Genomic DNA, 27755 nt, shown 5'->3' on the forward strand with positions numbered 1-27755 from the left:
ATGCCACGTGCGGAAGGGGTTGCCCGGGGATTTTAGGACGCGGTAGGAGTAGGTTAAAGGGGATAGTGTATCGCAGGAAGGGCTAATGCGGCTGGAAAGTGAGTAGAATGCGAGTTAGGAGCGGGGTAAACGCGGCCGCACTTTACTGGATCGATCTGAAACCAGTTCTCAACCCACAACAGAACATCAGCTCCTATCCTGTGACTTTTTAATTTCAAATGCCTTCTGAAAATCAAGAAACACTATCCAACTGGCTTGCCTTTACCTACGTATATTTATTTACACCTTCAAATAATTCCCTTTCCTAAATCCATGTTGACTCTTCTCCATTATTTCATGTCTGTCTAAAATGTCCAATAGTTCTTTTCTTATGATTTGTTTCAACTATTTGGTCTAGCACTGCCATCGCCTTAGTGGGTTATAGCTTCCGCGACCCTTTTTTGTTTAAAAAAAATTGGTATTATATTGGCCGCCCTCGTCTTCAGTCATAAAGGCTGATTTTAATGATAGGTTACAGATGCTAACACAGGTGCACTTTCATTTTTGCAGTTCCTGTTTAAAACTTCCCTAAATCTGCCACTGAATTAAAATATGTTGCATTTTGTTTAGAAAGGAGAAAAAATGGCTGAACGCTATGGGGGGAAAACACCCCCAAACAAACCTAAATCTGAAAGTTCCTAAAAAAGATCAGCATAGGGTTGGAGTGCTGTCTCTGATGTCATAAGTTATCGGCGGCGCTTCGGTAACGGTGCTGTGAAAAACATTGTACCTTCACGGTCGCCGTAGGCGAACTTTTCTACGCATGCGTAGATGGGAGGCCTGTCTCCGAATGTTTTGCCGCCGGGATTGTAAAGCTGCGTGTTGTGGGATTCAGTGTGGGATTGGTGTGAGGCGGGATTCCTCTGGGTCGTGGTGAGCGCCGCCGCTCGCTCTTCCGAGCGGGAAGATGTCGGGCGGCCCGGCAGTGCAGATCAGCATCGAGTCGGCCTCCGAGAAGCAGGTGCAGGAGGTGGGGCTCGATGGCGCCGAGACCTACCAGCAGCCGCTCTCCATGTCCCAAAACCTGGCGCGCCTGGCACAGCGCATCGACTTCAGTCAAGGCTCGGGCTCCGAGGACGAGGGTGCCGTGACCATCGCCAGGGAGCAGGACTGGGCTGAAGAGGAGGCGGCGGCTGAAGAAGGTGAGCGCTCGCCGCACCCTGCTCGCTATCCTTTCCAGGGATCCCGCTTCTGTAGCGAGACTTGGGAGCCTTTCCCGGCCTTTGAGCCCGGTGTTCTGTGCCTTGTGGGATTTGAAATCAGCTCTGCAAGTGTCACAGTGCATTAGGATGGTTGTCAATCCCCTTGACTGGCTTAAAGCCTCCCTCGAGAAACTTCTTCACTAGACACCTCTGGCTTTACATCCCTCTCTATCTTGTCCTAGATGCTCTTGTGCTCTGTCTCCTTTTTTCCACAGTCACACTTATTACCTTAAATCTGAACCAGATACACGGGCATGTGCAAGAAAATCAAAGAAAAACCAGTTGAAACAATATACTTTCCAGTAACTTGTACAGTTTGATAATGTAGTATGCCCTGCTCCAGATCTGCATTTTATTCCTTTTTTTAAACCCCATATCTTGTTTCACTTTTTGTCCATGCTTATTCCTTCTGTCATCAACCACTTGCCAGTTCTATTCACGTGCGTGCTGAACATGATTTTAATCTTGCACTTTGAGGCCTATGAGTTAGACTCACTGCACTCAAGAGTTTATTAATAATCTGTGCACTTTTAAGACCTGTGCTTTTTAATATGGTGTTGTGGTAAGCTTTATAATTATTTTTCAGCATTCATGCACTTTTGTCTCCAGCTTGTGACTGATCAATTAAATGATCATGTTATTCAAAAGGTCTGTTGACTCCAGGTCATCAGGACCATAACTATAATAATCTATATTTAGAGAGGTAGTTAAACTCATACCTATTAGTTTTGGTCATCATATAGAATAAGATAGATTACAGATCAACACAAGCAGAAAGAGAACAGACGCAGGGAAAATAACTGAAGTCCCTGGCAAAGGTTAGCACAAAAATGGTGCTTTTAAAATACTTATCTAAACACTCCTCAACCCTACCTATATATATCACAGGCTCCCAGTATATCCATACCTATATCCCCCTTATAGGGAGAGAGAGAAAATAAATGATGCAGCTTCTTAGTTTACCCTGTCACACACATTCATATACCCATGCACACTTTCCCCAACAACATCCCTACCTACATACACAACCATATTGCACCCCTCCAAAAAAAAACCCCCACACACAACCATGCTGCAGAGTACCCCCACACACACCCCTAATGACGCATATCCATCCTACACACACACACTTCTCCCCTCATACACCCACACATTGTCTCCAAACATCCCGTACATCAATTCTACAGATCTGTATTGGAAAGCATTCCCAAAGCTATGCATTTGCATGCCTTCCCTACTTGTTATTTTTAGAATTGTCATGCGCTAGTGCTGCTCTCGGTGGCAGATTTTTTATTGTAGTTTTTGTAGTTCTCTGTATTATTGGCATATACCATAGTAAATAGATTCATATCCACATTTATATAGTGCCCAAAACCAAGGTGCTGAATCACTAATTTCCTGAGGTACAATGAGTTCCTCTGCCAAAGAATTTACATTCCTAAATGGGTACCCTGGGGCAGTGGGGGAGAGAAGCAGGATTTGAACCTTGGTCTCCATTACTCTAACCACTGGGTCACCTTTTCCCCATTAAATGTCATTGAGGGAATATTCCTTAAATTACAGTTCTGCCAGAAGACTGGAAATCAATAAAACTTATTGATTAGAAATGAACTTCTCCAAGTACCTTTTTGAGAGACAGTATAAAGATATAAACGGCACATTGTGTTGAACTGCATCTTTTCAGCAAGTTTATTGTAACAAAGTTTAGTTTATAAATTAATATCATCACTTAATAGCACATTGTAGACAGAGCAGTCAGTTTATTCTGGCAGAAAGAATAATTGGTTGTTATGAATTGATCTGGGGTTCTGATTTAGCTTATTTGCCATCAGTTTGTCAAAGGTCAAAACAGCTGAAGTCGTATACTGTAAATGGATTTTTGTGAAAGGCACACAAATGATGCCTATAGCAGCTGAATGTTGAACCTTCCAGAAGCACTGCAGCATGGCTTTATGCTAAAAGTCCACCTTTTTTTTTGTTCTTCAGCTTCAGTAAAGTTTCAGCCGTCTCTTTGGCCTTGGGACTCTGTGCGGAACAATGTAAGAAGCGCCTTGACTGAGATGTGCGTGCTATACGACGTCCTCACCATTGTCAAGGATAAAAGATACATGACCTTGGACCCTGTATCACAAGAGCCACTGCCACCAAAACAGGTGAAGGACTAGAACTATAGTTTGTTTTTACTTAGGGATTCATTTTCATGAAATATATATCTATTTTATCCTGGCATTTGCCCCATTTTATAGCTTCACTTTCACGGGTGGAAAAATATTTCCATGTACGTATCCAGATCAGTCCAGACTCCTGGGTTTCACCTCCCTTCCAGCAGACGGAGACAGAGAAAGTTTTGCAGACACTGCTGCTTAACCTGGTTTGCCACCTGCAGCCCCTCAGTATTTCTCTGTCTCCAGCAGATGGAGGAGGTGCAAAACCTGCAGTTCTGTACCTGAGGGGAAAAAAACAGAAATAATAATAAGAGGATAGATGGAGGAATAAGTGAAGGAGAATCTTCTCCCAGGAGGTTGGCAGGTCTTGGTGGGACCATCCATCCTAGTTGTAGGGCTGGACGAGCAGGGGTTGGGGGACCCTAGATTGCTTGCTGATTCATGCCAGAGGTGAAAGCTGGTGGTCCAGTTCCCTCGCCTACAGGAGAATTGCAGGAAGCCTTTGCCACCCTTCAGGCAGGGAAGTTAACTTTTTGGTCTCTGTCAAAAGTTAAAAAAAAAAAAAAAAGGGGGGGTGGTTTCTTATTTTTTTTTCTTACTCTCTCCCTGTTGGCAGTGCAGAGGAAGGTAAGCTGTTCAGGGAGTTACCGTTTTGTGGCTCTCCCCGTGCCTTCTCTCCGGGCGTGTGTCGCACGTTCGGGGTTGGCCAAGCCATGCCGCACAGGTGTCCATGTACCAAGTGTGGGGAGCACAGCTTGTGTCTGTCTAGGGCTGGCCGATGTTCCCGATGCCTCTCCGGCGGGAAGGGTACATCTGGGGGAGGGTCTACAGCGGCGTTTTCAAGACAGCATGGGCCTGGTAGGTCGGTGGTTGTGATGGGGGAGGCCAACGGTCGGTTCCCACTAAGTGCAAAAATGGTGGCCATTTTGAAAACCTTTGCGGCTGCTTCAGAAAGAATGGCAGGGGGAGGGGATCTCCCGCCAATGCTCTCTCCAGTGGATTCCAGCCCAGATGAAGCCCAGGAGGATCCAGATCTTCTGGAGGAGGATTTTCCTGGTTCTTCTCCTTTCTTCCCTTTTCATAAGTCGGTCAAACAGTTGGTGGTCAGGGAGAGGGATACTCCGGAGACTGGCCTTAAGGTTAGCAGAGCCATGGATAAGCTCTATCCTTTGCCCGAAGATACTCTGCAGCTGTTAAGGGTTCCAGAGGTGGATGCCTCCGTCTCGGCAGTTACGAAAAGGACCACCATCCAGTGCCTGGCGCAGCAGCTTTGAAGGATTTGCAGGACAGCAAGCTCGAGGTGCACCTTAAGATTTTTGAGGTGTCTGCTCTTGGCATCCATGCTGCCGTGTGCAGCAGTTTTATGCTACGGCTGGGCTGAGATGGGTGCAGCAGTTACAAAATAACAAAGCTATATCAGCCCCAGATTATAACTGGGCAGAGCACTTGGAGGCTGCAGTTCCTTATGGGGCCGATGTATTGTATGAGCTCATTCGCACTTCTTCCAGGGCAATGATGTTTGTGGTCTCGGCCAGGAGGCTTCTTTGGTTACGAAACTGGTCGGCGGACGTTTTGTCAAAGGCTCAGCTTGGAGCTTTGCCTTTTTTTTTTTTTTTTTTTAAATTCTTTATTTTCAAGTTTTGAAATTTACCAGGAATAACATTCCTATACAGAAAAATCAATGTCAAAAAAGGAAAAACTACACAATAAAGTAAATATTATTCATTCCATATAGTATGATATTTATATTATAAGAAAAATAGTAGTAATTAGGGACAGAAAGCATATCATTCAGTATATATTTATATTAACATTTATAAGCAGTGAACACGCCGAGTTGCTACCACTTCTTATACTATTTCACACCGGGTAGGTGGAAGTTATAGTAGGGGACCGTCCTGCTAAGAATGTTCTCAATTGCTCAGGATCAAGAAAAACGTAATTTACATTCAAATATGTAATGCATGTCTTGCAAGGGTACTTTAAGACAAAGTGAGCTCCCAATTTCAAAACCTCAGGTCACAGCCTGAGAAATTCCTTTCTGCGTGCCTGGGTAGGTTTAATAACATCAGGAAATATCCATATAGGTTTACCATAAAAAGATGATTGCCTGTTCCTAAAGAACAGACGCATTACATGGCTTCTTTCAGAAAGAAAAACAAACGACTTTAACATAGATCTTCTCAGGTTAACCTGCAATTCTGATGACATTTCTAATATATTCGTCACTTCCAAAGGGTGGTCTTGTTCTTCATTTTGTACATTTTGCAGAAGGTAAAAAGCTTTTACAACAACTGGCAAGGCAGACTCCGGAATCTTGAGAACTTGCATCATGTATGATCTAAACAGTTCCAATGGAGAAATCAATCTCACCACAGGAAAGTTCAAGATCTGGAGATTATGGGCTCTTAAAGCGTTTTCTATTGATTCCAACCTTTTAGTAGTAATGGATTCAGATTCTATCAATTTAACTTGATTGTTTTCAATAAAGTCATTAGTTTATCCATTTCTTCTATTTTATTCATAAAAGTTGATATTATTATTTTTAATTGCTTGATTTTTTAATCTCCACTGTTGCAACATAATATTTTAATGAAACTCTCAATAGCATTGAGTATTGTCCAAATCCCATCCAAGGACATTGCATCAGGTCTAGCAGTTAATGGAGAAACAGAGAGCATTCTCAGCTGTTTCATCCCCTCATATTCCACAGTTTCCCCACTCACCGCAATCCCTGAAGTCGATGGTAGGACAGATCTCTGGTGCAAATGGCGAAGAAGCCATTGCAGGACTCTCCATTTCTCCTTGTCCTGGGCTTACTTCCCCCAGCAGCTGTACCTCGCTGGCACTCATGGCTCCTACCCGGTTGACTTCAGAAGTTTCGTCCCAGGCCATTACCATGGCCGCTCCTGCCTCCACCGAGGCCGGGCTGAGTATTGCGATGTTTCCTGGGTGAGTGGGTTTCCGCGGTGATCTGGGGCTTAAGGTCGTATCCAGGGTCAAGGGACGGCTCATGCTCCAAGGCCGTTCCCCCAGCGACCAAGCTTTCTGGGATTGTCAGTGGTGCACCCGCGAAGAATCCGGAGATCTGTGGCTACCGCAGGTCTTCTAATGGTGAGCCAACATTCTCACCTCTTAAGTCGGCCCTTTCGTTTCGTATGTGGCATTGTTATTTAGAAGAATTAGCAAATAGAGGAAAAATTTCGGCAGCTTTCCTTCTGGCGTCTCTTGCGGTCTTACAGCTCGGCTGGAGCTTTGCCTTTTAAGGGCAAGCTTCTTTTTGGAGAAGACTTGGAGCAACTGATAAAGCATCTGGGAGATAATAAAGTACACACGCTACTGGAGGACAAGTCCAAAGTATTTTTTCCTGTATGCTCTTGATTTCAGGGGCAAAGGTGTTTTCATCAAGGCAGAGCTCCGAGCGCTGGCCAAAGGTAGGCCTCGGGGAGGTTGTAGTCCTGGAACTAGTCATTTCGTGGTCGTAGGGCAAATAGAGAAGGCTTTGGCCAAGGTAGTGGAGGAGCCAAGCCCCCACAATGAGGCAAGGCCATCCCAAGCCTCAGTCCCAGTCATTGGGGAGCGTTTGACTCAATTTTACGAGGAGTGGGCCAAGATCATGTCGGACCAGTGGATTCTAAGTGTGATAGGACTAGGCTATGCTTTAGAATTTGCTTGACCACTAAGAAGCCTGTTCATGGTATCTCCTTGTGCCTTTGCGAAAAAGAAGCTGGCCGTATAGTAGACCATCCGAAGACTGCGAATGCGGAGAGCCATTGTTCCCATCGCCCAGGAGGAGCAAGGGACGGGACGTTATCCCATTTATTTTGTGGTCCCAAAAAAGGAAGGAACACTTCATCCCATTCTGGACTTGAAAAAGGTGAACATAGTTCTCAGAGTTCCCCATTTTTGGATGGAGACTCTGCAGTCTGTCATAGCAGTGGTACGAAGTGGAGAGTTCTTGGCTTGGATCTGACGGAAGCATACCTAAACAGAGGGATGCATCCGAATCATCAAAAATATCTCCGGTTTATGATCTTCGGGAGGCGTTTTCAATTTTGTGCCCTCCCGTTCGGACTGGCCTTCGCCAAAGTGCTGCTGGTGGTAGCAGCAGCCCTCAGAAAGGAGGTTCACCCATATCTGGACAAGTAGCTCACCCAAGCAAAGTCAGAGGACCTTTGCAGACAGGTGGTGGAAGTGGTGTTGCACCGCTTGAGATTCTTGGGCTGGATACTGAATCTGTCCAAGAGCCATCTCTCTCCTTTGCAGATCCTGGAGTTCTTGGGCGCACGCGCTTCGATACCCAAGTGGCAAAAGTGTTCTCATGGAGGAGCATATTATCAAGTTGCAGGCTCAAGTTCTGAACCTATTGGAGGCCCGAGTGCCTAGGGTCTGGGATTACTTGCAGGTCCTCGGCTCCATGGCATCTACCTTGGAGCTGGTCCCGTGGGCCTTTGCTCATATGAGACTTCTACAGAAAGCATTACTATCCCTGGTGGGATCCAATGTCAGAGAAGTTTCATCTTCCCCTGCCGCTTAGTCAGCCAGGTCCAGTCTTTTGTGGTGGCTTGGTCGGCACAATTTGTGCCGTGGTGTGGACCTAGAGGTGCCACAGTGGATGGTGGTGACTACAACTGCCAGTTTCTCCGGTTGAGGAACCGTGTGTCAGTCCCAGTCGGTGCAAGGCCTATGGTCATCAGAGGAAGCATCCTGGTTCATCAGTCACTTAGAGACAAAAGCGTTGCGGTTAGCCCTGCAGGAGTTTCTACCTCTTTTGCGCAGACGTCCTGTCAGGTTCCTTTCAGACAGTGTGACAATGGTGGTCTACTTCAACCACCAGGGTGGTACTAAGAGTTGAGCGGTGGCTCAGGAAGCAAAGATGCTGATGTGCTGGGTGGAGAAGCACCTGGCTTTGATAGTGGTTTTTCACATAGTGGGGTCCGACAATGTGCAAGCAGATTTTTCTCAGCCGGCAACAATTGGATCCCAGAGAATGGGAACTATCAGAGGAAGAAATGCACCTAGTTACTTGCAGATGGGGCATCCCTCATATGGATCTAATGGCAACTCAGTGGAATACCAAGGCACTACACTTCAGTTGTAGAAGAGAGCGTGGAGCGGAAGGGGTCAATGCCCTGGTTCTTCCTTGGCTGCGTGACATCCTGATCTATGTGTTTCCGCCATGACCTCTGGTGGGCTTGATTGTGAGGAGAATAGAGATCCATCCAGGAAAGATGATTCTCGTGGCCACAGAGACCTTGGTTTGCAGATTTATCAATCTGCAGTGAACGGTCCATTAAGACTGGGACATCTGCCAAAGCTGTATTTCAGGGCCCCATATTTTCAGATCAAGTGGCTCGCTTTTGTTTAGCGGCTTGGCGTTTGAAAGGAGACAATTAAGGAAGAAAAGATATCCTGAGGATGTTATTTCTACTCTGTTGCAGGCTCGAAAGACTTTTACATCCTTGGCGTATGTCCGGGTTTGGAGGATCGTTGAGTCTTAGTGTACGGAGCAAGGGGTTGATCCTCTGCGAGCGTCTGTGGCGCAGATGCTGGCTTTTTTGCAGAGAGGCCTGGCAAAAGGTTTGTCCTTTAGCTCCCTGAGTGTGCAGGTGTCAGCCCTGGGCTGTTTGCTAGGCAAGTTTCATGGCACGACCCTAGCTGCGCGTGCAGATGTGGTATGCATCCTCCAAGGGGTGAAGCATTTGCGCCCCCTGTTTGTAAGGGATACCCTTCGTGGAGCCTTAATTTGGTCCTGAAGGGCATGGTCCTCAAGGGCACCCATAAAAGATCTCACTTTGAAGGTGGGTTTTACAGTGGTGATTTGTTCAGCTAGAAGGGTATCAGAACTTCAAGCCCTCCTGTCATGTAGGGAGCCTATTTTGCGGATTTCGGATTTTGGGGTTTCTTTGCAGATTGTTCCATCCTTTCTGCCGATGGTAGTTTTGGCGTTTCACTTAAGTCAGTCAGTGGAGCTTCCCGCTTTTCCAATTGCGCATTGGTTAAAGGAGGCCATTGGTTTCGCATACATCTGTCACTGTCATCCTATCCCAGAGGGGTTAAGGGTTCCCAGTCCCAGGCGGCCTCCTGGGCAGAATGTCAGCTAGTTTTGCCATAAGAGATTTGCAGGGCGGCTACTTGGAAGTCTTTGCATACCTTTGTCAGACACTGTTGGTTGGACTAGAGGTCGGCAGTTTTGGTGAAAGTGTACTTTGAGTGGGACTTTCACAATCCCACCCCGGTTAGGGAAGCTAGAGTATATCCCAGGAGTCTGGACTGATCTAGGTACGTACAGGGAAAGGAAAATTGGTTCTTACTTGCTAATTTTCGTTCCTATAGTGCCACAGATCAGTCAGAGTCCCACCCATTGGGGGAGAGGAGGTTTGGAGAGTCCGCTTGGTCTGTTGTTGTAATGATGCTGAAGAATGGCACAGGTTTCTTGTTAGTCCTTACAATTAAAGTTCCAAAACTGGATAGAGTTATCCCTTATAAGTTTTCCTCTTTCCTCTGTTCATTTGGGGGATATTACTTCGTTAGTTTATTAAAAGATGTTTACTGTCTTAGCTTGGGTACTTAGTAATACTGAAGTGCTGCAGGTGGCACACCAGGTTAAGTAGCAGAGTCCGCAAAACTTCTGTCTCCATCTGCTGGAAGGAAGGCAAAACCCAGGAGTCTGGATTGATATGTGGTACTACATGAACGAAAATTAACTTAAGAACCAATTTTCCTTTATTGGGCACCAACTAATAATTTTTAAAAGCAAGGGCACCAAGCTATTTTTCCTTGTAAATTGTTTTCTTTGCTTTTGTTCTTTTTCTTGGGTTTTTTTTTTTTTTTTTATTATTTATACTTTATTGAGATTTTAAACAAATTACAATTGTAAAAAATCAAAGAGAAAACATTTTTCATGTATGAATAAAACATAAAGCAATCATATTTAGGAAAACAAATACATCAAAAATCCTAGTCCACATTATGGGAGGATCAATTCGATACATTTTAGGAAAATATGCAATCAATTTTGCAACATTAGAGATAAACATCATTTATTTGCAGCTTTATCTACCTCAACCTTTATCTTGTAGGAAAGTTTCTAAATGAGTTGGATCCTGGAAAATAAATTTGTTTCTTTGTAGTACAATTAAACATTTGCACGGAAATTTTAGGAAAAAGGTTGCCCCCAATGCCAAAACCCTTTGTTTTAACATTAGGAATTGCTTCCTTCTTAATTGTGTACTACGTGAAACGTCTGGAAAGACCTGAATTTTCTGGCCACAAAACACATAATCCTTATTTTTAAAGTATTTCTGTAAGATTAAATTTTTATCACTTTCCCTACAAAAAGTGACAAATAAAGTTGCTCTTTTGGGTATATCATCAATTGATGATTCTAAGAACGCTGTTAAATTAGGGGAGTCCTGTTGGACTTGGCCATACCCTCCTCACCCTCCTGTAACCTCAAACTCGTATTAGAAATATAGTATAATTTTGAGATTTTTTTCATCAATATTATTGATTGCCAAAATCTCTACAAAATATTTTTTTAATAATTCTTGGGCTGATATAAGTCTGGTTACTGGAAAATTTAAAAAACGTAAATTTTTCATCCTGATTGTATTTTCCAGATTTTCTATCTGCCTCTGGGTTAACAAACTGTCCTTAATGAATTAATTATTAACCCCTTGTAAAGAGTTTAATTGTGTTGTCATATTCTTACTAGCTTCCTCCAATTTAGCTAATCGATCATTATGTTTTCCTACAGAATCTTTAATCTCATTACAGGTTTTATTATTTTGAGCAATTGACATAGTCATAGTTTTCTGCAACTCATTGATAGCTCGCCAAACATCTCCCAAAGTAACATTTTGGGGATCAACGTGTTCCGTGATCACTACCTGTGATCCTGGATCTCCTATTGTCCCCACCTCCTCTGTACCCCCAATAATAGGGGGAACAGGAGAGTCCATATTTGGTATTCCTTCCATTTGAGGTAAATTTTGATGGGAGAGGTCTGGCTCTTCAAAATTTTGCTGAGGTGGCTGCAATTGGCTAGGGCTCTGAGAGGTTCCTGATGAAAAGGAAATATCAGGAATCGAACCACGGGCAGATTGACTTACCCTTCTGATAATATGGGAGTCCATTGGTCCTCTGGCTTCAAGCGGTGCTGGAGAAGATGTCCACATCTTAGATTTTCGTTTTCTCCCCATACAGGAACAAGATATGAACTAGCAGAAAATTTTTTAGAAGGGGCGCGCCCCTTTGGCGTGCGGCTTTGGCTGCGCGCCGCCCTGCCCCGAATTTATTCACCAGTCCTGTCTCCGCTCAATGACGTCACAGGGGGGGCGTGGCCAACAGCGCCGAGGCAGATGAATCAAGCTCCCAGCTGAAAAAAGGAGCAGCTCTCAGCGGTCCCGTTCACCTTTCCTCTCGTTAGAGAGGTCTCTCCTGGTAAAAGTCCTCCGGGTGAGTGCGCCGCCCTGCCCCGAATTTATTCACCAGTCCTGTCTCCGCTCAGTGACGTCACAGGGGGGGCATGGCCAACAGCGCCGAGGCAGATGAATCAAGCTCCCAGAGGACTTTTACCAGGAGAGACCTCTCTAACGAGAGGAAAGGTGAACGGGACCGCTGAGAGCTGCTCCTTTTTTCAGCTGGGAGCTTGATTCATCTGCCTCGGCGCTGTTGGCCACGCCCCCCCTGTGACGTCATTGAGCGGAGACAGGACTGGTGAATAAATTCGGGGCAGGGCGGCGCACTCACCCGGAGGACTTTTACCAGGAGAGACCTCTCTAACGAGAGGAAAGGTGAACGGGACCGCTTTTTCTTGTTTTATCTTTAGTTTGGATTTCTTTTCCATTTTTGCTCTTTTCTGTGTTTTGCATTTTGCTTGCTTTGTTTTATCATTTTTTTTTGTTTTCTTTCCTTGGTTTCTGTGGTCAGTTGTTGTTTTGACCTGTCACTGTTTTTCCCCAGCGACAGCTTATTTCCTCTGTGCTGGCCCACAGGTGGTGTTTGACCTCTGTACAGTAGTTTAAACCGAAGCTTGGGATATTGTTTTGATTCAGTATGTGGTTTGAACTGTGTGAGGAAACTGTAAAACTAAATCATCCTACAGTGTCATTGGCCATAAAGATATTACTAGACAGAAGGCCAGTGGTCGGAGAGCTAATGCTAGTATTTTGTATGGGTGGGAAGAAGAACACAATTTTTAATTTTTCGTTTTTTTTTTGGGGGGGGGCGGGATGGTTTCCCATGAACTTCATTTTGTTTGTTTATTTCATTAAAAAAAACAAAACAAAATTGTTCTGTCCCCAGCAGTGGGTACATGTTTGTATCTGTATATATTGTAGTTTAACTATGTTTAGTGCAGTCCTTCCTGCTGAGGATTCTTAATACTGAAACACTTTTTGTAACCCATGATAAAAGTCTGTGAGCCTTTGCCTTTAAGAGGAGCCTTTGCCCTTAAGAGAGGCTCCCTCCCCCCTCCATTTTCTCTCACTATCGGAAGAGCTTGAATGCCCCTCAATCTAACTTGAGTCTTCCTAGGTGCCTTATAGGCTCAAGGGACTGCCCTTCATGCTCCCCCTGTGTTACATGGTTCTTAGGCTCGCTGCCATTGGACCTTGCCCCCTGCCCCCAGCTTGTGGAGGCGTTCTTTAGCAGATCTCGAGAGTTCAGTCTTGCCTTGCTCCACGCCTGCTTCTGAGCTAGCAGCGCTCTGTAATACTCCCTAAAACGATCGGGTTTTTTACCTTCTCTCTTACTGCCTTCGTCTGAAGCTAAATCAGCCTCATATTCCTCAAGCGTCCTACCTCTACGATAAACCAACTCTTGCAACACAAGAGACTCCCTTCCCCCTTCTCCTGCCTCGCCTCCAGTTACCAAAGATCTTTCCCTAGGAGCTCGCGTTTGAAATGCAACAATTGTAAATAGAATTTACCTGTACAATAAATAATTTCAAACTTAAAGAATCTTTGTCTTGAGGACTGATTGGAGAGAAAGATTAGCTGCCTGAATAGGAAAAAGCACGGATGTTTACCTGATTCAGAACAAAAATAAACATTTAAACTCCCCTCTCCCCTAAAATCAACAAAAAAAGAAAAGAAAATGGGCCTCCCATCTGAAAAAATGCTGGAGCCAGGATCCTTCACAGCCCCCACTTACCCAGGGGGGAGGGTGGAATCCAATGCCTGGGCCTTGCGTACAGCCTAGGCCAGTGATGGCCAACCTTTTGCGCTCAGTGTGTCAAAATTCATAAAAAAACCGAGCATAACTCGGGTGGTGTGTCACTTCTAGAAAAATCCATAATTTTGTGATATTTGTAGCTCTAATATTAATAACAAAAAGTTATAATTTTAATATATGTTCTGTATTTATTAATAAAGCAAAAACAAATAATTCTTTACCTTACCTGCTTAGTGACTTTTTTTTGTTGCTGAATTTCATTGGCTAAATCTTCAATTAAAACACTCTCTCCCCCTCCACCCCCCCCCCCCCCCCCCCCCCCCAAACTCTTACTCCCCTGGATTTTCTCATACACACTCATGCTCTCCGCTCCATCCTCCAGGCAGGCACCAATTCATTCACACACATACACCCCCATGCAGAGTCCCATTCATACACATGCACACACTAAAGGCAGACCCCCCTCTCTTTCTTTTGCCAGCAACCTCAGAACCTCTCTCATTCCTCTGCTGCCACTGTCACTGCTGCCACATGGCTATTGGGGAGATGCCAACTGCTGCTACTGACACTGAAGCCCATCCTGCTGCCTCCTCTGTGCAGGCCCCGTGGGCTTCCAGTTCCTCCATGCTGATCTCATACATTGTGAGATCCACATAGAGAAAGTGCTATTCTTGCACATTCCCAAAAATTACACGTGCCAATCACTAAAAAGTAATTATTTTTGTTTTTTACCTTTGCTGTCTGATCTTCATTTTCTAATTGGTTGGTCACAGGCTTTTTTTTCCCACCTTCCCTTTCTTATTTTTTTGCCAATCCTTTTATATTGTCTTTTTTTCTGTTTCTTTTCTCTCCATCTTCTTCCCTCAAACACACAGGTTCTCATTCTCACATGCATTTCTCTCTAACACACACACAGGCTCTCACTGTCACATGCTGTCTCTCATACAATCATTCATGCACACAGTCTCTCTCTTGCACATGCTGTCTGACTCTCACACACACAGGCTCTCTCTCACTCCCACATGCTGTCTTGCTCAAGCACAGGCTCTCACTCCCACATTTATTTTTATTTTATTTATTTAGGTTTTTTATATACCGGCATTCGAGACAGCTGTCACATCATGCTGGTTCACATAAAACAGGCGTGCATAATAAAAAAACTTAAACTAGAACTATGGTGCGGAAAAGCAGTTACATGTAACAAGGGTGGCTATAACTGGGCGAAGAGGGAGGAGAAAGGACAGGTAAATAAATAGCTAAAGATAGTTACAAGTAATTTAGTTTAGATTTAGTTACACATGCTGTCTTGCTCAAGAACATGCCGTCTCTGCAAACATTCAGGTCCTCACTCTCACACACAATCTCTCAACTCATCTCATACGCACACACACATACCCTCTACAGACCCTCAGCCTCTCTCTCACTTCTGGGCCTCCTCTTCGTGGGTCGTCACAGGATGGGCTCTGCGGCAGCCCTGCTACCAGGCCTCTTCCTTTTCTCGGGCCGCTGCGACTTGGGATTCGCGGCTGCCCGTAAACGCAAGCGCTGCTCCTCTTCTGCACGCGCCGATGCTTCACCTCCTTCCAGCCCACGTGGCTCCGGCAACGTTTACTTCCGGGGCCGCACAGGCAGGAAAGAGGAGGCGCATCAGTGCGTTTAAACGTGATCTTTTTCTTCGGGTCGCAGCCCTGCCTATCTGCCTGTCGCTGCGCCCGGGGGCACTGGGGGGGTGGAGGGGTCCGGCGGGTGGGGGGATACTAAAAAACTAGTTTTAAAGGGTCGGCGCAGCCGATTAAAAAAAAAAAAAAAAAGGCTCGGCACAGCCGATTAAAAAAAAAAATTCCCAATAGTCCACGAAACGCTGTGCGTGTCAGCAAAGTCTTGGCATGTCACCTCTGACACGCGTGTCATAGGTTAGCCATCACTGGCCTAGGCCAAGATTGCTGTGGCCTGGGCCTCCACAAGGCCAAGGCTTCATCCTGGGCCTCCACAAGGCCAAGGCTTCATCCTGGGCCTAGATGTCAGGACCAGGCTTCAGCTGCCATACATCAAAATGGCACCCTCTGCTCGGGTGGATGCGCTGGAGTTAATTAAACTTGGCGCCACCCAAGTAGATGGCATCATTTTGTCAATAGGAAACCGAAAAAAAGACCTCCAAAACCTGGGTGCCAGGCCTAATCTTGACCCTGTGCTGAGGCCCCGGCATCTGGTCTAGGCCTGGGATTGGGCCTTGGCCCAGGCATTGGGACCCAGCCTCCAGGCTGGGCCTCGGGCCTCTGTGTGGGCTGAGGCCCCGGCATCAGGACCCAGTCTGTCGTGCCTGGGCCTGAACCGCAGTGCTGGATTCCTGACAGAGCAGGTAAGTTTGTTTAATTTTTCTGGTCTTGGCTGTGACCCCGGCACTGTGCTCAGGCCTAGGCTGTGACTTCTGCATTGTGCTGCAGCCTATGCCTAGGCAAGGTCCCAGCGTGTGGGTGTCGCACTTAGTCATAGGCCAAAGCTCCTGCTTTGGGCTAATGCCTATTCCCTAGGTGAGGCCACAGCTTTGGGCCTAGGCCCGACGGATCCATTTATTTTGTTTTCAAAACGAAATGTGAAAAACAAAATTTTGGCGAATATTTACTTGTTGTGCTTTTGAGAACAAAACGAAATAGGAAATTTCATCTTATTTTCTATTTCATTTCTCCCAAATGCCTATCCCTAATACTTTGTGCCCTGTTTGACCTTCAGATAGAGAATGATCTGTGATGGTTCTAGAATTTTCTAGTCTCAGCTATTTCTGTGCTATCTACACCCAGCTCCAACTCCGATGGACAGCACATTTTATGGAACTCCCCAGGCACTGATAAGATGTTTAGCTAACTTTTATTGTTTAATCCTTATTTTACTTATTGCTGGTTGCACATTAAATCTTTTTCTGTTAACTGTTCCCGCTTTTTTTTTGTTAAACTCGATAGTTGTTAGCTCTGCCTGTCCTGGGTTGTTTAATGTTCTCAGTGCTTTTGTGTTTGGTCTGTAGGCATATTTCTAGGAACTGTGTGACCTTTTGGTTGTGTGGGGTGCCAGTGTCCCTAGAAACTACTAGAGGATAGTTTGCTTGTGTGGAGGGGACTTGCCCAGAGGTAAGCAGGACCCAGCTGGTGGATGGGAGGTTGCCAGTGTAAGGGCACAGGTGCAGTTGACCCGGGCAGCGCTTGGCAGGACCCTCTTGAGTGTTCATGGGGTGCTAGGGAGTGGCACTGTGACATTACCTAACATTTTAATTTTTTTTTGGTTTGCATTTTTAGCTTCTCTATTTTTTTTTATTTTTTTTTTTACATTTTCTCCACTTCCTCTTTCCTGCATCTCCTCTATGGGGCAGGGAGCAGCTCCAGGCAGTGACTACTCTTTGGGCCTGGGCCATCCTTAGGCTCCCAAAATACCTGGTGTCTAGAAAATTTTCACCCTTGTTTTTATTTTGTTTCTAGCACCTACTAATTCTTTCTTTTTTCTTGAATTTTCAAAATAAACAAGATTTAACTTTGTTCCAGCTATTGATACTATATCAGGAATAGTTACAACTTACTTGTAAAAATGTTTCTCGATATGTATCTCGTAACAAAAAGAAATAATAGGGGAGACCAAGGGAGTTACAGAGCAATTAAGAGGAAATAAAAAAAAAAAAAAAAAGAAATCCATTACTAAACTACCCCCTCCATTAATTATAAATAACTGCTGAGGCCTCCACAGAAAAGAATTTAGGAGTAACTGAGACGGCTCGAAAAACAAGTATTTAGAGTTCTGAAATTTGATCAAACATTTACAGGGATATTTTAGACTGAAACTCGCACCGCATGATACCACTTCTAATCTCAGAGAAATTTTCTTCGCCGTTCTTGAGTAGCTCTTGTGACTTCAGAAAAATCCAGACTTTTTGTCGGTGGAACAGCTATAATCTATTTCAGGAAAAAAAATCTCAAGACTGAATTTCTCTCCGATGGGAAAGCAAAAGTTACCAGTAATGTTTTCCTTGTATTAATATTAGTTTCTTGAGAGAGTTCCAAAATGTCTGATAAATTTAAAGAGGTATCTTGTGGCACATCTTCAGAAGTCACTCCAGTAGATGAAGGTAGATAAAAAAAATTTTTGTTATTACAGGAACAGCTTCAGATGAACTTGGGAATCTGGGTTAAGTCATTTCTGAATATTTCCTTTGGGGGAATCAATTTGAGAGATGGGAAATTCAAAACTCTCAGAGTTTTCCAAATTTTCCACCTTCTTGGTATAAATAATATCTGAATGAACCAATTTGTTTTGAACTGCTTCAGCAGACGTCAGTCGCATATCCAGATCTCTTAATTTTACATCTAGAGAAGAAATTTCAGATTCCATTGTCTGTGCCTTGGTATTAGTTTCTATCAAAACAGCTGTTAAGGAGGAAATAGCTTTCTCCAGCGATATCAAGGCATTCCATATGGTATCTAGAGTTATTGTCGGTTTAATCAGAGAGGATTGTAATAACGAGCATACCTTGGAATCCCGAACTCCTCTTTCTGTAAGGTTCCCGTTGCTTGTTGCAGCTGTATGCATATCCAGAACGTCCAAGGGGCCTGTGGAATCCCGCATGCGAGGACTCTCCAAAGGCAGCCGAAATGGCGTCCCTTCTCGGGACTTCCAAAGCCTGCTCTTGGGTCTGTTCTGCCCCAAAAGAAATTTGCTCACTAATATTTGTATTGAGTGCTGCAAACGGGGTGTCATCGGTGCACCAGGGCTTACCGATATTTCATTGGCATGTGCATTTGGTGTTCGCTCCTCACCGAGATCCAGAGCAGCTCTGTCTTCCAGTGCCGTTTGCAGGGGGGACGCGAAGAACGGCTCAATTCGCAATTATCACTGACCAGGTAGAGGAGACTAAGTCAAAGTTTCCCTTAATTTTGCTTTCCTTTTAGCATGCAGCATGTTTAGAAAAAAAGGAAAAAACACAGTTTCCTAGCGATTAGTTTAGCCGGCGGCCATCTTGGTCACCCCAATTCTTTTCATTTCTGCCTAGTAATTCCCTCCCCTAAAACAATGCTCATCACCAGTCCCAGAAAGAGGACCTTTACAGGATCTCCCCTAACCATGTGGAACACCTACCTCCCTGCATTAGACTTACCCCGGACCTCCCATCCTTCAAAATACTAGTTAAAACATGGCTCTTCAAAGCAGCTTTTGGCCCAAACCAATAACATGGAGCCCCATTAAAACTCTGTAGGTACCCCCACATCTCACTGTGCTTTAAGCACTCTTATAGCTCTCCTCCACACACTCTGATATTCAACCTGTTGTACTAAGTCATTACATTTGCATGTTTCCCTGGCTGTTGTAGCGATATTTGTCATATTCAATAATATTTGTTTATGCTTTCTGTAAAATGTTCCTAAAATATTCACAATATTTGTTGTATGTCATAGGGACACAATGTATCTGAAATTATTTTGAAATTTTTCCTGTAACAAGCGTTGAACTCTCCTGTTGGAAAGGCATGTCGTAAATAACCGATGACTTGGCTGGAATGTCGAGATGTACACCACACTGTAGAGAGATACGTGACTGTCCTAGCTCTGTGGAGCTTACAGTCTAGTCAAGACACAGACAAAATGTCTGTTCTTTAATTGGAGTACATTGGAAGATTTAATACAGAGTAGCATGGGTAATAGTTTCTAGCAAAAGGGTTCATTTTTTAAAAACTGAACTTGTTTCACTAGAGGTGATGGCAGTTTTACTCATAATGCCAGAGCAGATACCTTCAGGGTTCTATTAGTGGATTTGCTGTAAACTGACTTTTACAGCAAATATACATTGATTTTTTTCCACCCTAGTGAAAAGATTTTGAGAAATTCATATCTATATCTCTATTCTTGCTTCTTTCATAAAAGTAGTTCTTTATTGGGCAATCATGTCAAAGGATATATTTCAGCTGTCCTAATATATCGCTAGATTCCATTGCCGAAAGAGCTCCTGCTGTCCCCCAGTTCACTGCTGGTAACGAATTCCCTTGGAGGAAGGCTTGGGGAGTCTGCTGAGTTGCCATTCACTCCCCATGATGAAATGAGGATATGGAATTTGGTTTGAAGCAGTAAAAGTGGAATGTAATAAAATAAAGTGTTTCTCAGTTTTGCAGACCTTTTCTTTTCTTACCAGGTAGCTCATTCTTTTTCTTGATTTCAGCCTTTTAAGTATTGGTTGTTACACCAAAACAATTAGCATCACTAGCACCCTCCTCCCCTTTGACGTTCATGTATACCATCTCCAAATCTTAAGCACTGTAGTGCAATCTGCCATGCACTATGAGATTCCAGGATTCTGGAAAACTGATGACTCCTGTCATGTTAGAACCTCATCACTCTTTCAGTGTTAATTTTGTGTCCAATAAGACAGTGAAAAACTGTAATTTCAATGAATTATAATAGAAAGCAAGACTTTTAATTTTTATATTGTCTAGTTGACAGCCCTACCCCTGTAAGCACTAGACTCTTAAAAGGATGCGGGTAGCACCATTGTTTTTCATTGTATGCGCTGATTGTATTTGTTTTATGAATAATGTTCAATTGTAAATTATATTTCTCCAAGGACAAGCTGGATGGCAGTCCTCACACATGAATGACATTGGATGGAGCCTGAAATGGAAAACCTGTGTCAGTGTTTCTAGAACTTTGACTGAACCTCATTAAGCATGCTCATGTATGCAATAGTCCGCGCATCCACATGGGTGCCCCCCTCAGTGTCTTCTTTTCTGTGAGCCTTGCTTCTCATTGTTGGGAGAACCTCATTTTTTGCACGGGTTTTATGTGCCTTTTTCAAGTGCTGTTTTGTGTTTCTTCTTTTGAGTATTCCTCATGCAGTTGATGTGGGTCCCACCAGTTCTCCCGTTAGCATCCTAGATAAGATTCTTCATGTTTTAGGGTAAGTTTATTTTTATCGTCTATTTCCCCCCCCCCCAGGGCAATGGTGCGCTCTGTGCCTGCCAGCCATCAACAGTCGCCACCATCAATTTTGGCCTTGCATGCCTTTTGTTTCATGACGATATGTTCACTTCTGGTTTTATGTGATGGACCATGTATATCGTAGATCCCCATGATAGATGTGTCCTTTGCCTTGGAGCATCACACGATGACCAGGGTTGAAGCAAGTATGCAAAGATGACCTTAAAGGGATGTAAGCTCTGGCTTGACAAGATTAAGTGCTTCTTTGGGCTGGAGAAGACTGATACATTGGCATCGAGGGACCTTTAAGCTGCACTGATGGGCACCGAGCTGTCAAAGTTGTTGGCTGACAAAGATGCCGGAGACCGGCCAACGTCAAGCTCCTCCAGGTCGAGGATGTCTGATTCATTGTCCTCGACCTTGGCACCAGGGATCGTAGCATCGAAGGAAGCAGAAGAAGCATCAGCATTGGTCCTCATTGATGTACTGTGCTGGGCACTGGATTGCAACAGCTTCTGCTGTAATGCCCCCCCGAAGCGAACCCATGGCGAGGAGAGCCAATCTTCCCTCGAAGCCAGGGGTTCTCCATGGTTTCCACCAGTCCTGATGCCCGCCACCAATCCTCTCTGTTCTGAAGAGGATCTGGCTACACCCCCAGGTCCCAGCCTGTCCTGGCATTGGTGATTTTCAAAGAGGAATTGGAGAGATGCATGCAGCTGGCTGTGGAGAGGGCAATGCACAGCCTCTGCATCGGAACACCACCAGCACCGTCGTTCCTCAAACTGCTACTTGAATTCCTGCACACGCTTATTGGTGTGTTACAGACCACCCCCCCTACCCTGGTGTTAATTCCCTGGGCGGCATCAATGCCCTATAGGGCACTGGCACCACCACCAGCCGATCTAATTGTCATCCCCGGTTCCTCTAAGGAGAAAGCCCCACCACCGCCAGATACTGGAGGTAGCACTGGGGCCCAGACCAAAATGGCTAGTTGAACTGGTGCCTACACCGCTGAGCACCTAGGGACCTGTCATCAGTTGATGACAGCGGAGACGAGGGCACCTATGACACCTGGGGGGATGATTCCTCTGTGGCTTCCAGTGAGGCTTCAGGTGTTCTCCCCTCAAAACCATCTCCAGACGATCGAAATAAGTCTTCATCTGCATACCTCTCCTTCACAGGTTTTGTTCAGGAGATGGCAGAGGCCATCCCATTTCAGTTGATGACTGAATAGGATACTAGGCATGAGATCTTGTGGCGTTAATGATGAGAATGTGTGAACACTCCCTCAGTGTCGCCTGTTAACAGGAAGGCAGACATGATTTATCTTGTCCAAAAGGCTCTCAAATTCGACAAGTGTCAGCTGCACTACCAATTCGGTGGTCATCGAATATGCTTTCAAGAAGGCCAAGCACTCTTGGACCATACTTCGACACCCCCGGGGAAGTATAAGAGAGCAGTCGATGCTCTTGAGATGAAGGTGTTCCAGAGTGCTATGCTTATTGCTGAGATAGCGGCCTATCAGCTCTACATGAGCCAGTACATGCTGAAGCAGGGGCAGCATGTTATTGAGCAACTGCCTCAGCAGCAGCAAGACATCATCCAGTTGCTGGTGCATAAGGGGCTGGAGTGTGGAGAACATGGGGTCTGTTCAACCTGTGATGTTTTTGGAACTGCATCGAAGATCTCTGCAGCAGGAACAGTGCTGTTAGCACAGCTGATGAAAGCTCCCTTTGAGCTTCTGTGACCTGAAGTACCTGACCTGGAAAATCATATTTTTGGTAGCATCACTTCAGTCCGTAGGGTCAGCAAGCTCCAGGCCTTAGTGACTTATCTACCTTACACTGTGTTTTTCATGACAGGGTGGTCTTATGTATGCACCCTAGGTTCCTGACTAAGGTGGTGTTGGACTTCCATATTAACCAGTAAATTGTCCTCCCAACATTCTTTCCTAGGCTCCATTCGCACCGAGGCAAACACGCCCTGCACAGTTTGGACTGCAAAAAAGCCTTAGCCTTCTGTCTGAAGTGGACGGAACCCCATAGACAGTCCACCCAACTTTTTGTTTCTTTTGATAGCAATAAGTTGGAGATTGCCATTGCCAAGTAGATGCTTTCTAATTGACTGTCAGACTGCTTTTCCTTTTGTTATGCCCAGGTGGGCCTGCATCTTGGGGGCAGAGTCGAGACTCACTCTGTTCGAGGCGAGGCAGAGATGGTGGCCCGCTTGCAAGCAGTTCCCATGGAGGATATTTGCAGAGGTGCGACGTGGAGTTCTCTCCAAACATTTACCTTGCATTATTGTTTGGTAGGACGACTGATGTGACAGTAGGTTTGGCCAATCTGTCCTTTAGAATTTGTTTGAAGTGTAGAACTCAACTCTGTTCCCGCCTATGTGCCCGTTGTTTTTGTTCAGGCAGCCCCCCCTCTCTCCCCCATTACTGACACAACTGGTTATTGTTGTGTCTATTGGCACTTGTTTGTGTTTTTTGTTGGTCCCCTTTTATGTTGGGGGCAACCTGTAGCTAGAGATTCACCCGTGTGTGAGGAATGCCATCAGGTTTGTTTTCGGAGGAAGCAGAGTTGCTTACCTGTAACAGATGTTCTCCTCACGCCACCCTGTGGAGTTGGGTTTCCAACGTGGATTTTTTTTTCTTTATTTTGTTTTATTATTCTTCTAAATTCTATGATATATGACTGGGGGGACCCCACGTGGACACATGGTATATTGCATGCTGGATCAAATGAGGCTCAATCAGAGTTCTAGAAACTGACAATTTTCCATGCTGGGTTCCTTCCGATGATGTTTCCCATGTGTAAGGACTGGCAACTTGCTATCCTTGGAGAACACTGGTTACAGGTAAGCAACTCTGTTTTATGATTATGGATGTTTACTTGTAAACAGTTTGGGGTTTTTTTGTGTTTTTTTTTTACTGGTTATGTGGTATATGTTTTCCAAATAAATAAGCCAGAATACCTAGATCCCTCTCCTTCCCCAGCTCAAACTCCCATGAAGCAGCCAACTAGTAACTTCCCAGAGAATGCTAGAAACGGACAGGCTGCTCACTGAGGAGATGTGATTAGCATAACATTTTTAGTTTGTGTCCCTTTTAAAAGGGGAGCTCTAGGCTGCCGGGTTTTTGTAAGACGTGGTGCTACTTTGTCTTTCTCCACACAGTAAACCTGTATTCGTCTCCTAAAGGCTTCCTCCAGCTTTGTGCTGCAGGGGAAGCTTTAGTGATTAAAAAAAAGCCTCTTGGCATCTTGTGATTACATCGAGTTCTGTTCACACTATATTTTTGAAGTGGAAATTGATCCTCACATCTAAATACCTGCACTTGTCAGTTCAGAGTGATGGGGTTAGCCTAAAAAAAACAGTATGATAAGAGTTACAACCCTGCAACCATTGTAAGCAACTTCTGGTTCAAACCAAAAACAGAAAATATATATTTTTTCTTTATTTTTGTATTCTGATGCGGGTAAACTACTTTCCATTAGTGCTGAAAGTTAAGCTGTCTTCTCTCCTAGAATCCTAAGATTTTACAGCTGGTTTCTAAGAAGAAGTCCCTGGCAGGCGCTGCAGAGATCCTTTTGAAGGGCGCAGAAAGACTCTCCAAGTCTGTGGCTGAGAACCAAGAAAATAAGCGGCAGAGAGACTTCAACTCTGAACTCTTGAGACTGAGACAGCACTGGAAGCTGAGAAAAGTAGGAGATAAGATCCTGGGAGATCTGAGCTATAGGAGTGCAGGTAGGTTGTCTCTCCAGGAGTGGATTAAACACTTATTTGCTGATTTCTTTTTAAATAAGCATTTCAAACCCCAATACGTTTTGGGAGCAATAACCACAATATTTTACATAGGTAAACATGTTGAGCCACATAAAAACGCAGTTTGAATATTTGCATCCTCCCCCGCCCCCCACTTCCTCCAGTGCAAGCAAAGTCATGCATGCAACTCTTACCCATGTAGGAAAAAAGATATCAGGACAGGAGTGAAAGAGCCTATCAGGGGATCGGGCAATCCCCAGTGAGCTGGTTGCTCCATTCACATGATGGTTTTGTGTTTTATTTTTTAATAAGCTTCCTCGCCCAAAGAAGCAGCCATGGCCCTTCCCCCTCCCCCCAATCTTGATACCAATGGCCATCTTCCACCTCTGGTCTAGCATTAAGGAGCAGCGCTGCCATCCCACAGCACCAAAAGACAAGGCCAGAAGAAAGGGAGAGGCTTGAAAGCTCTATGTGTGCATGCTTGTGCATATATGGGAGAGCGAGCCTGGGTGTCTGTATGAGAGAGCGCCTGCATGTGTGTGTGTGTGAGAGTCTGTGTAAGACAGCCTGCATGTCTGTTTCAGAACCTGTGTGTGATTGTGAGAGCGAGAGAACTTGCATTTGTGTGTCAGAGCCTGTGTGTGTATAAAAGAGCAACAGCCTGTGTATATGTAAGAGACTGTGTATGTATAACAGAACAAGAGAGCTGTGTATGTGAGAGAGACTATGAGAGAGTGTGTGTTAGTGAAAGAGCCTGTGTATGTGACAGGCTCTCACTCACATATATTCTATGTGTGTGTTAGGGAGAAGAGAGAGGATAAAGATTGTTGTGAATTGGGGGAGGGGGACATCACAATCTGTGGGTGTCTGGAAATCCAAAGATCCCAGGTATGGAGAGCTGGAGATTTTTAATCCTGTTTTAAATGTTAGGGTTTTATTTCATGTGTTTGCTATTTGAAATATTTGGTGTTTTGGAAATTAGAACAAAATTGTTACTTTATTTACTGGATGTTCGTTGGCTGTTGCTTGCTTGACATTTATTCTTTATTAGTAAGGTTTTAAATTTGAATGATGTTTTATATCTCTTGATTTTATTGCTTAATGTTTTATGAGAAATGTTTGTTTTTTCCATTGCCACACTGCATAGTAGTCGGGCTTGCTGTGATTTCCACTGCATGAGTGTGAGCAAGAGTGAGTGAGCCAGTTAGCATGAGTGTGAATGAGAGAGAGCGAGCGACCCAGTGAGCATATGTGTGACCAAGAGGACTATTTAAACCACTGAACATATGTGTGAGCCAGAGTTTGTGAGCCAGTCAGCATGTGTGCGAGAGAGAATATAAGGGAGTTTATATGAGAATGAATATATGTTAGTGTGTTTATATAAGTGAGAGGAGAAAGATTGTGCATACGTCTTATCCCTGAATAATCCATGACAATCTCAGGGTGACTGGAATCTGAAGTACCAAGGTGTGGAGAGCAAGGGAATTATTTTAGCCTTAGTTTTAATTATTGGGTGATGTTTGATGCATCTGCTATTTTGAAATATTTTATTGATTGGAAAATGTTTAAAAAGTTATTTTTAATCATTGGATGTCCTATTCAGCTGCTTTGAAATATTTATTCTTTTTATGAGTATGGTTTTATTATGATAAATGGTTTATATATCTTGATTTTATCGTTTGATGTTTAATGAGGATTGGTGAAGATTGTTTTTCCATTGTTGCACTGCCTATGGAGTCTCTCTTATGGTTTCCAATTCAGTTTTTGTTTACGTGTTTCTAGGTAAATTTTGTCTCTTTATTCTAAATTTGGTGAGGTTCTGCATGTTCTACATGTGTGACTGAGGTGAGATATATTCTGTTGGGGTGTAGGGATGTATACCAGCTTTGCTTGTTCTGTTTTCCTAATATCAAGTGTATTGATGTTTTAGGGCCTGGTGTAATTATTGCAATGTTGCCTTTTCATAGGTAGGGTTGTTACTGTTTGAGTGCTGGAGTTAGTGCTGTTTTCGAATGGGAGATTTACTGTATTGTAATTCAGTTTACTCAAAGCTTTCTGAAGGCCAACATACTTTACAATATGGGTGCAGGTGTGTTTTTTGCAAAGTTTTCTGGTTGGACCCATAACAGTACATGTAAACAATATGCGTGTTGTAATTGATATTTTTACTTTGCAGTACCTGAATGTTTTTCATGTAAAATCTGTTACTGTAAATACATAATTTTTAATTGTGTGTGCAAGGCTTTAAGGTTCGCCCATGACACCTCATACCCTTGCACCAATCCTGGGTTAGTGGCTCTCCCCAGTCTCGACCAGAGCTTAATTTTCTCTTTTTATAAGCCCAGGGAACAATATAGGTCACTTCTGTTTCTTCCCCCCCCCCCCCCTGGAGTTGGTAGGCAGAGCAGAGCTTGGGGAACCATAAAAGCAGCAGACTATGTATCCTGCAGTCAATGGGAATGCACTAGAGTGGTGGGAGGGTTGTGGAAAGGTGGAGGCAAGCTACAGGCACAAGAAGGAAGCAGATAAGCCAGGAGGGAAGTGCCTGTGCAGTGTTGGGGAGGCTTCTGTCTGAGGTGACTGTACTGAGCTGTGAGAGAAGCAGCTGGCTGTGGAACCAGAGAGTCTTCTAGAGAATGGGATTGGGAAAGGGAGGGGCTGCTGCAGAATGGGGAAGGGCTGGCAGCAAGCAAGTACTTTACATCTTGATGCAGCGGTGCTGAGCTGGGGGGCACTTATTATGAGCATATAAGCAGCAGCACAACAGTAACTGTCCTGCGTCAGAGAGAATGAGCAAGAGACACACACCCATAAACACACTGGGGCTGATGCAATACTGGGCGCTAACGTGACCCCCTAATTTAAATATTGCATGGCCTCTTTGTCTGTGAAAGAGAGTTTGTGTGTGGGTGTGTCTTTGGGTCTGAGAGAGCTTGTGAGTCAGTGTGCATGTGTCAAAGTTTCTACAATCTAAAAATCGATTTGTGGCTCTGTGTCTGACGCTGGATGGCAGTTTCATTACTTGCAGCTGGTTCAAGATCCAGACTATCTCTTATCAACCTAATAAATGAAGGTTGACCGACGTGCCGCAAATGCGCAGTAGAGAGCAGCTCTACTGCGCATGTGCGGGCGAGCACGTCGGTCTTAGGCAGCGTAAGGAAAAAAAAAACATGGCGGCGGCGGCAGGTGGCAGTGATGGTAGCGGCGGTGGCAGCGGGCGGCGGCGGCAGCGGCCAGTAGCGAGGGAGGGACGGACTGAGTGAGAGGGAGGGAGGGAGTGGGAGGGACAGAGGGAGGGAGTGACTGAGTGAGAGGGAGGGACTGAGTGGGAGGGAGGGACTGGGAGGGAGGGACTGAGTGAGGGGGAGGGACTGGGAGGGAGGGACAGAGAGAGGGAGGGAGGGACTGAGTGAGAAGGAGGGAGGAGTGGGTGAGTGTGTGGGTGGGAGGTAGGGGGTGGG

At 44.7% G+C, this 27755-nt stretch overlaps 1 protein-coding gene across 2 annotated transcripts in view; it reads left to right on the forward strand.

Annotated features, from left to right (window-relative positions):
- The first annotated feature begins 752 nt into the window (after positions 1–752).
- The window catches only part of MED17 (mediator complex subunit 17), a 95626-nt gene continuing 68623 nt past the window's right edge, over positions 753–27755 (forward strand). The window contains exons 1-3 of one of the 2 annotated variants that reach the window (XM_029602331.1): positions 753–1181; positions 3228–3394; positions 24057–24276. In XM_029602331.1, the coding sequence (XP_029458191.1) occupies positions 947–1181; positions 3228–3394; positions 24057–24276 (622 nt within the window). In that variant the 5' untranslated portion in view covers positions 753–946. The remainder of the gene's footprint in view (positions 1182–3227; positions 3395–24056; positions 24277–27755) is intronic. The other variant, XM_029602330.1, reaches the window with a different exon arrangement.

This window comes from Rhinatrema bivittatum, chromosome 5 (genome assembly GCF_901001135.1).
Source record: "Rhinatrema bivittatum chromosome 5, aRhiBiv1.1, whole genome shotgun sequence".
NCBI classification, from domain to species: Eukaryota; Metazoa; Chordata; class Amphibia; order Gymnophiona; family Rhinatrematidae; genus Rhinatrema; species Rhinatrema bivittatum.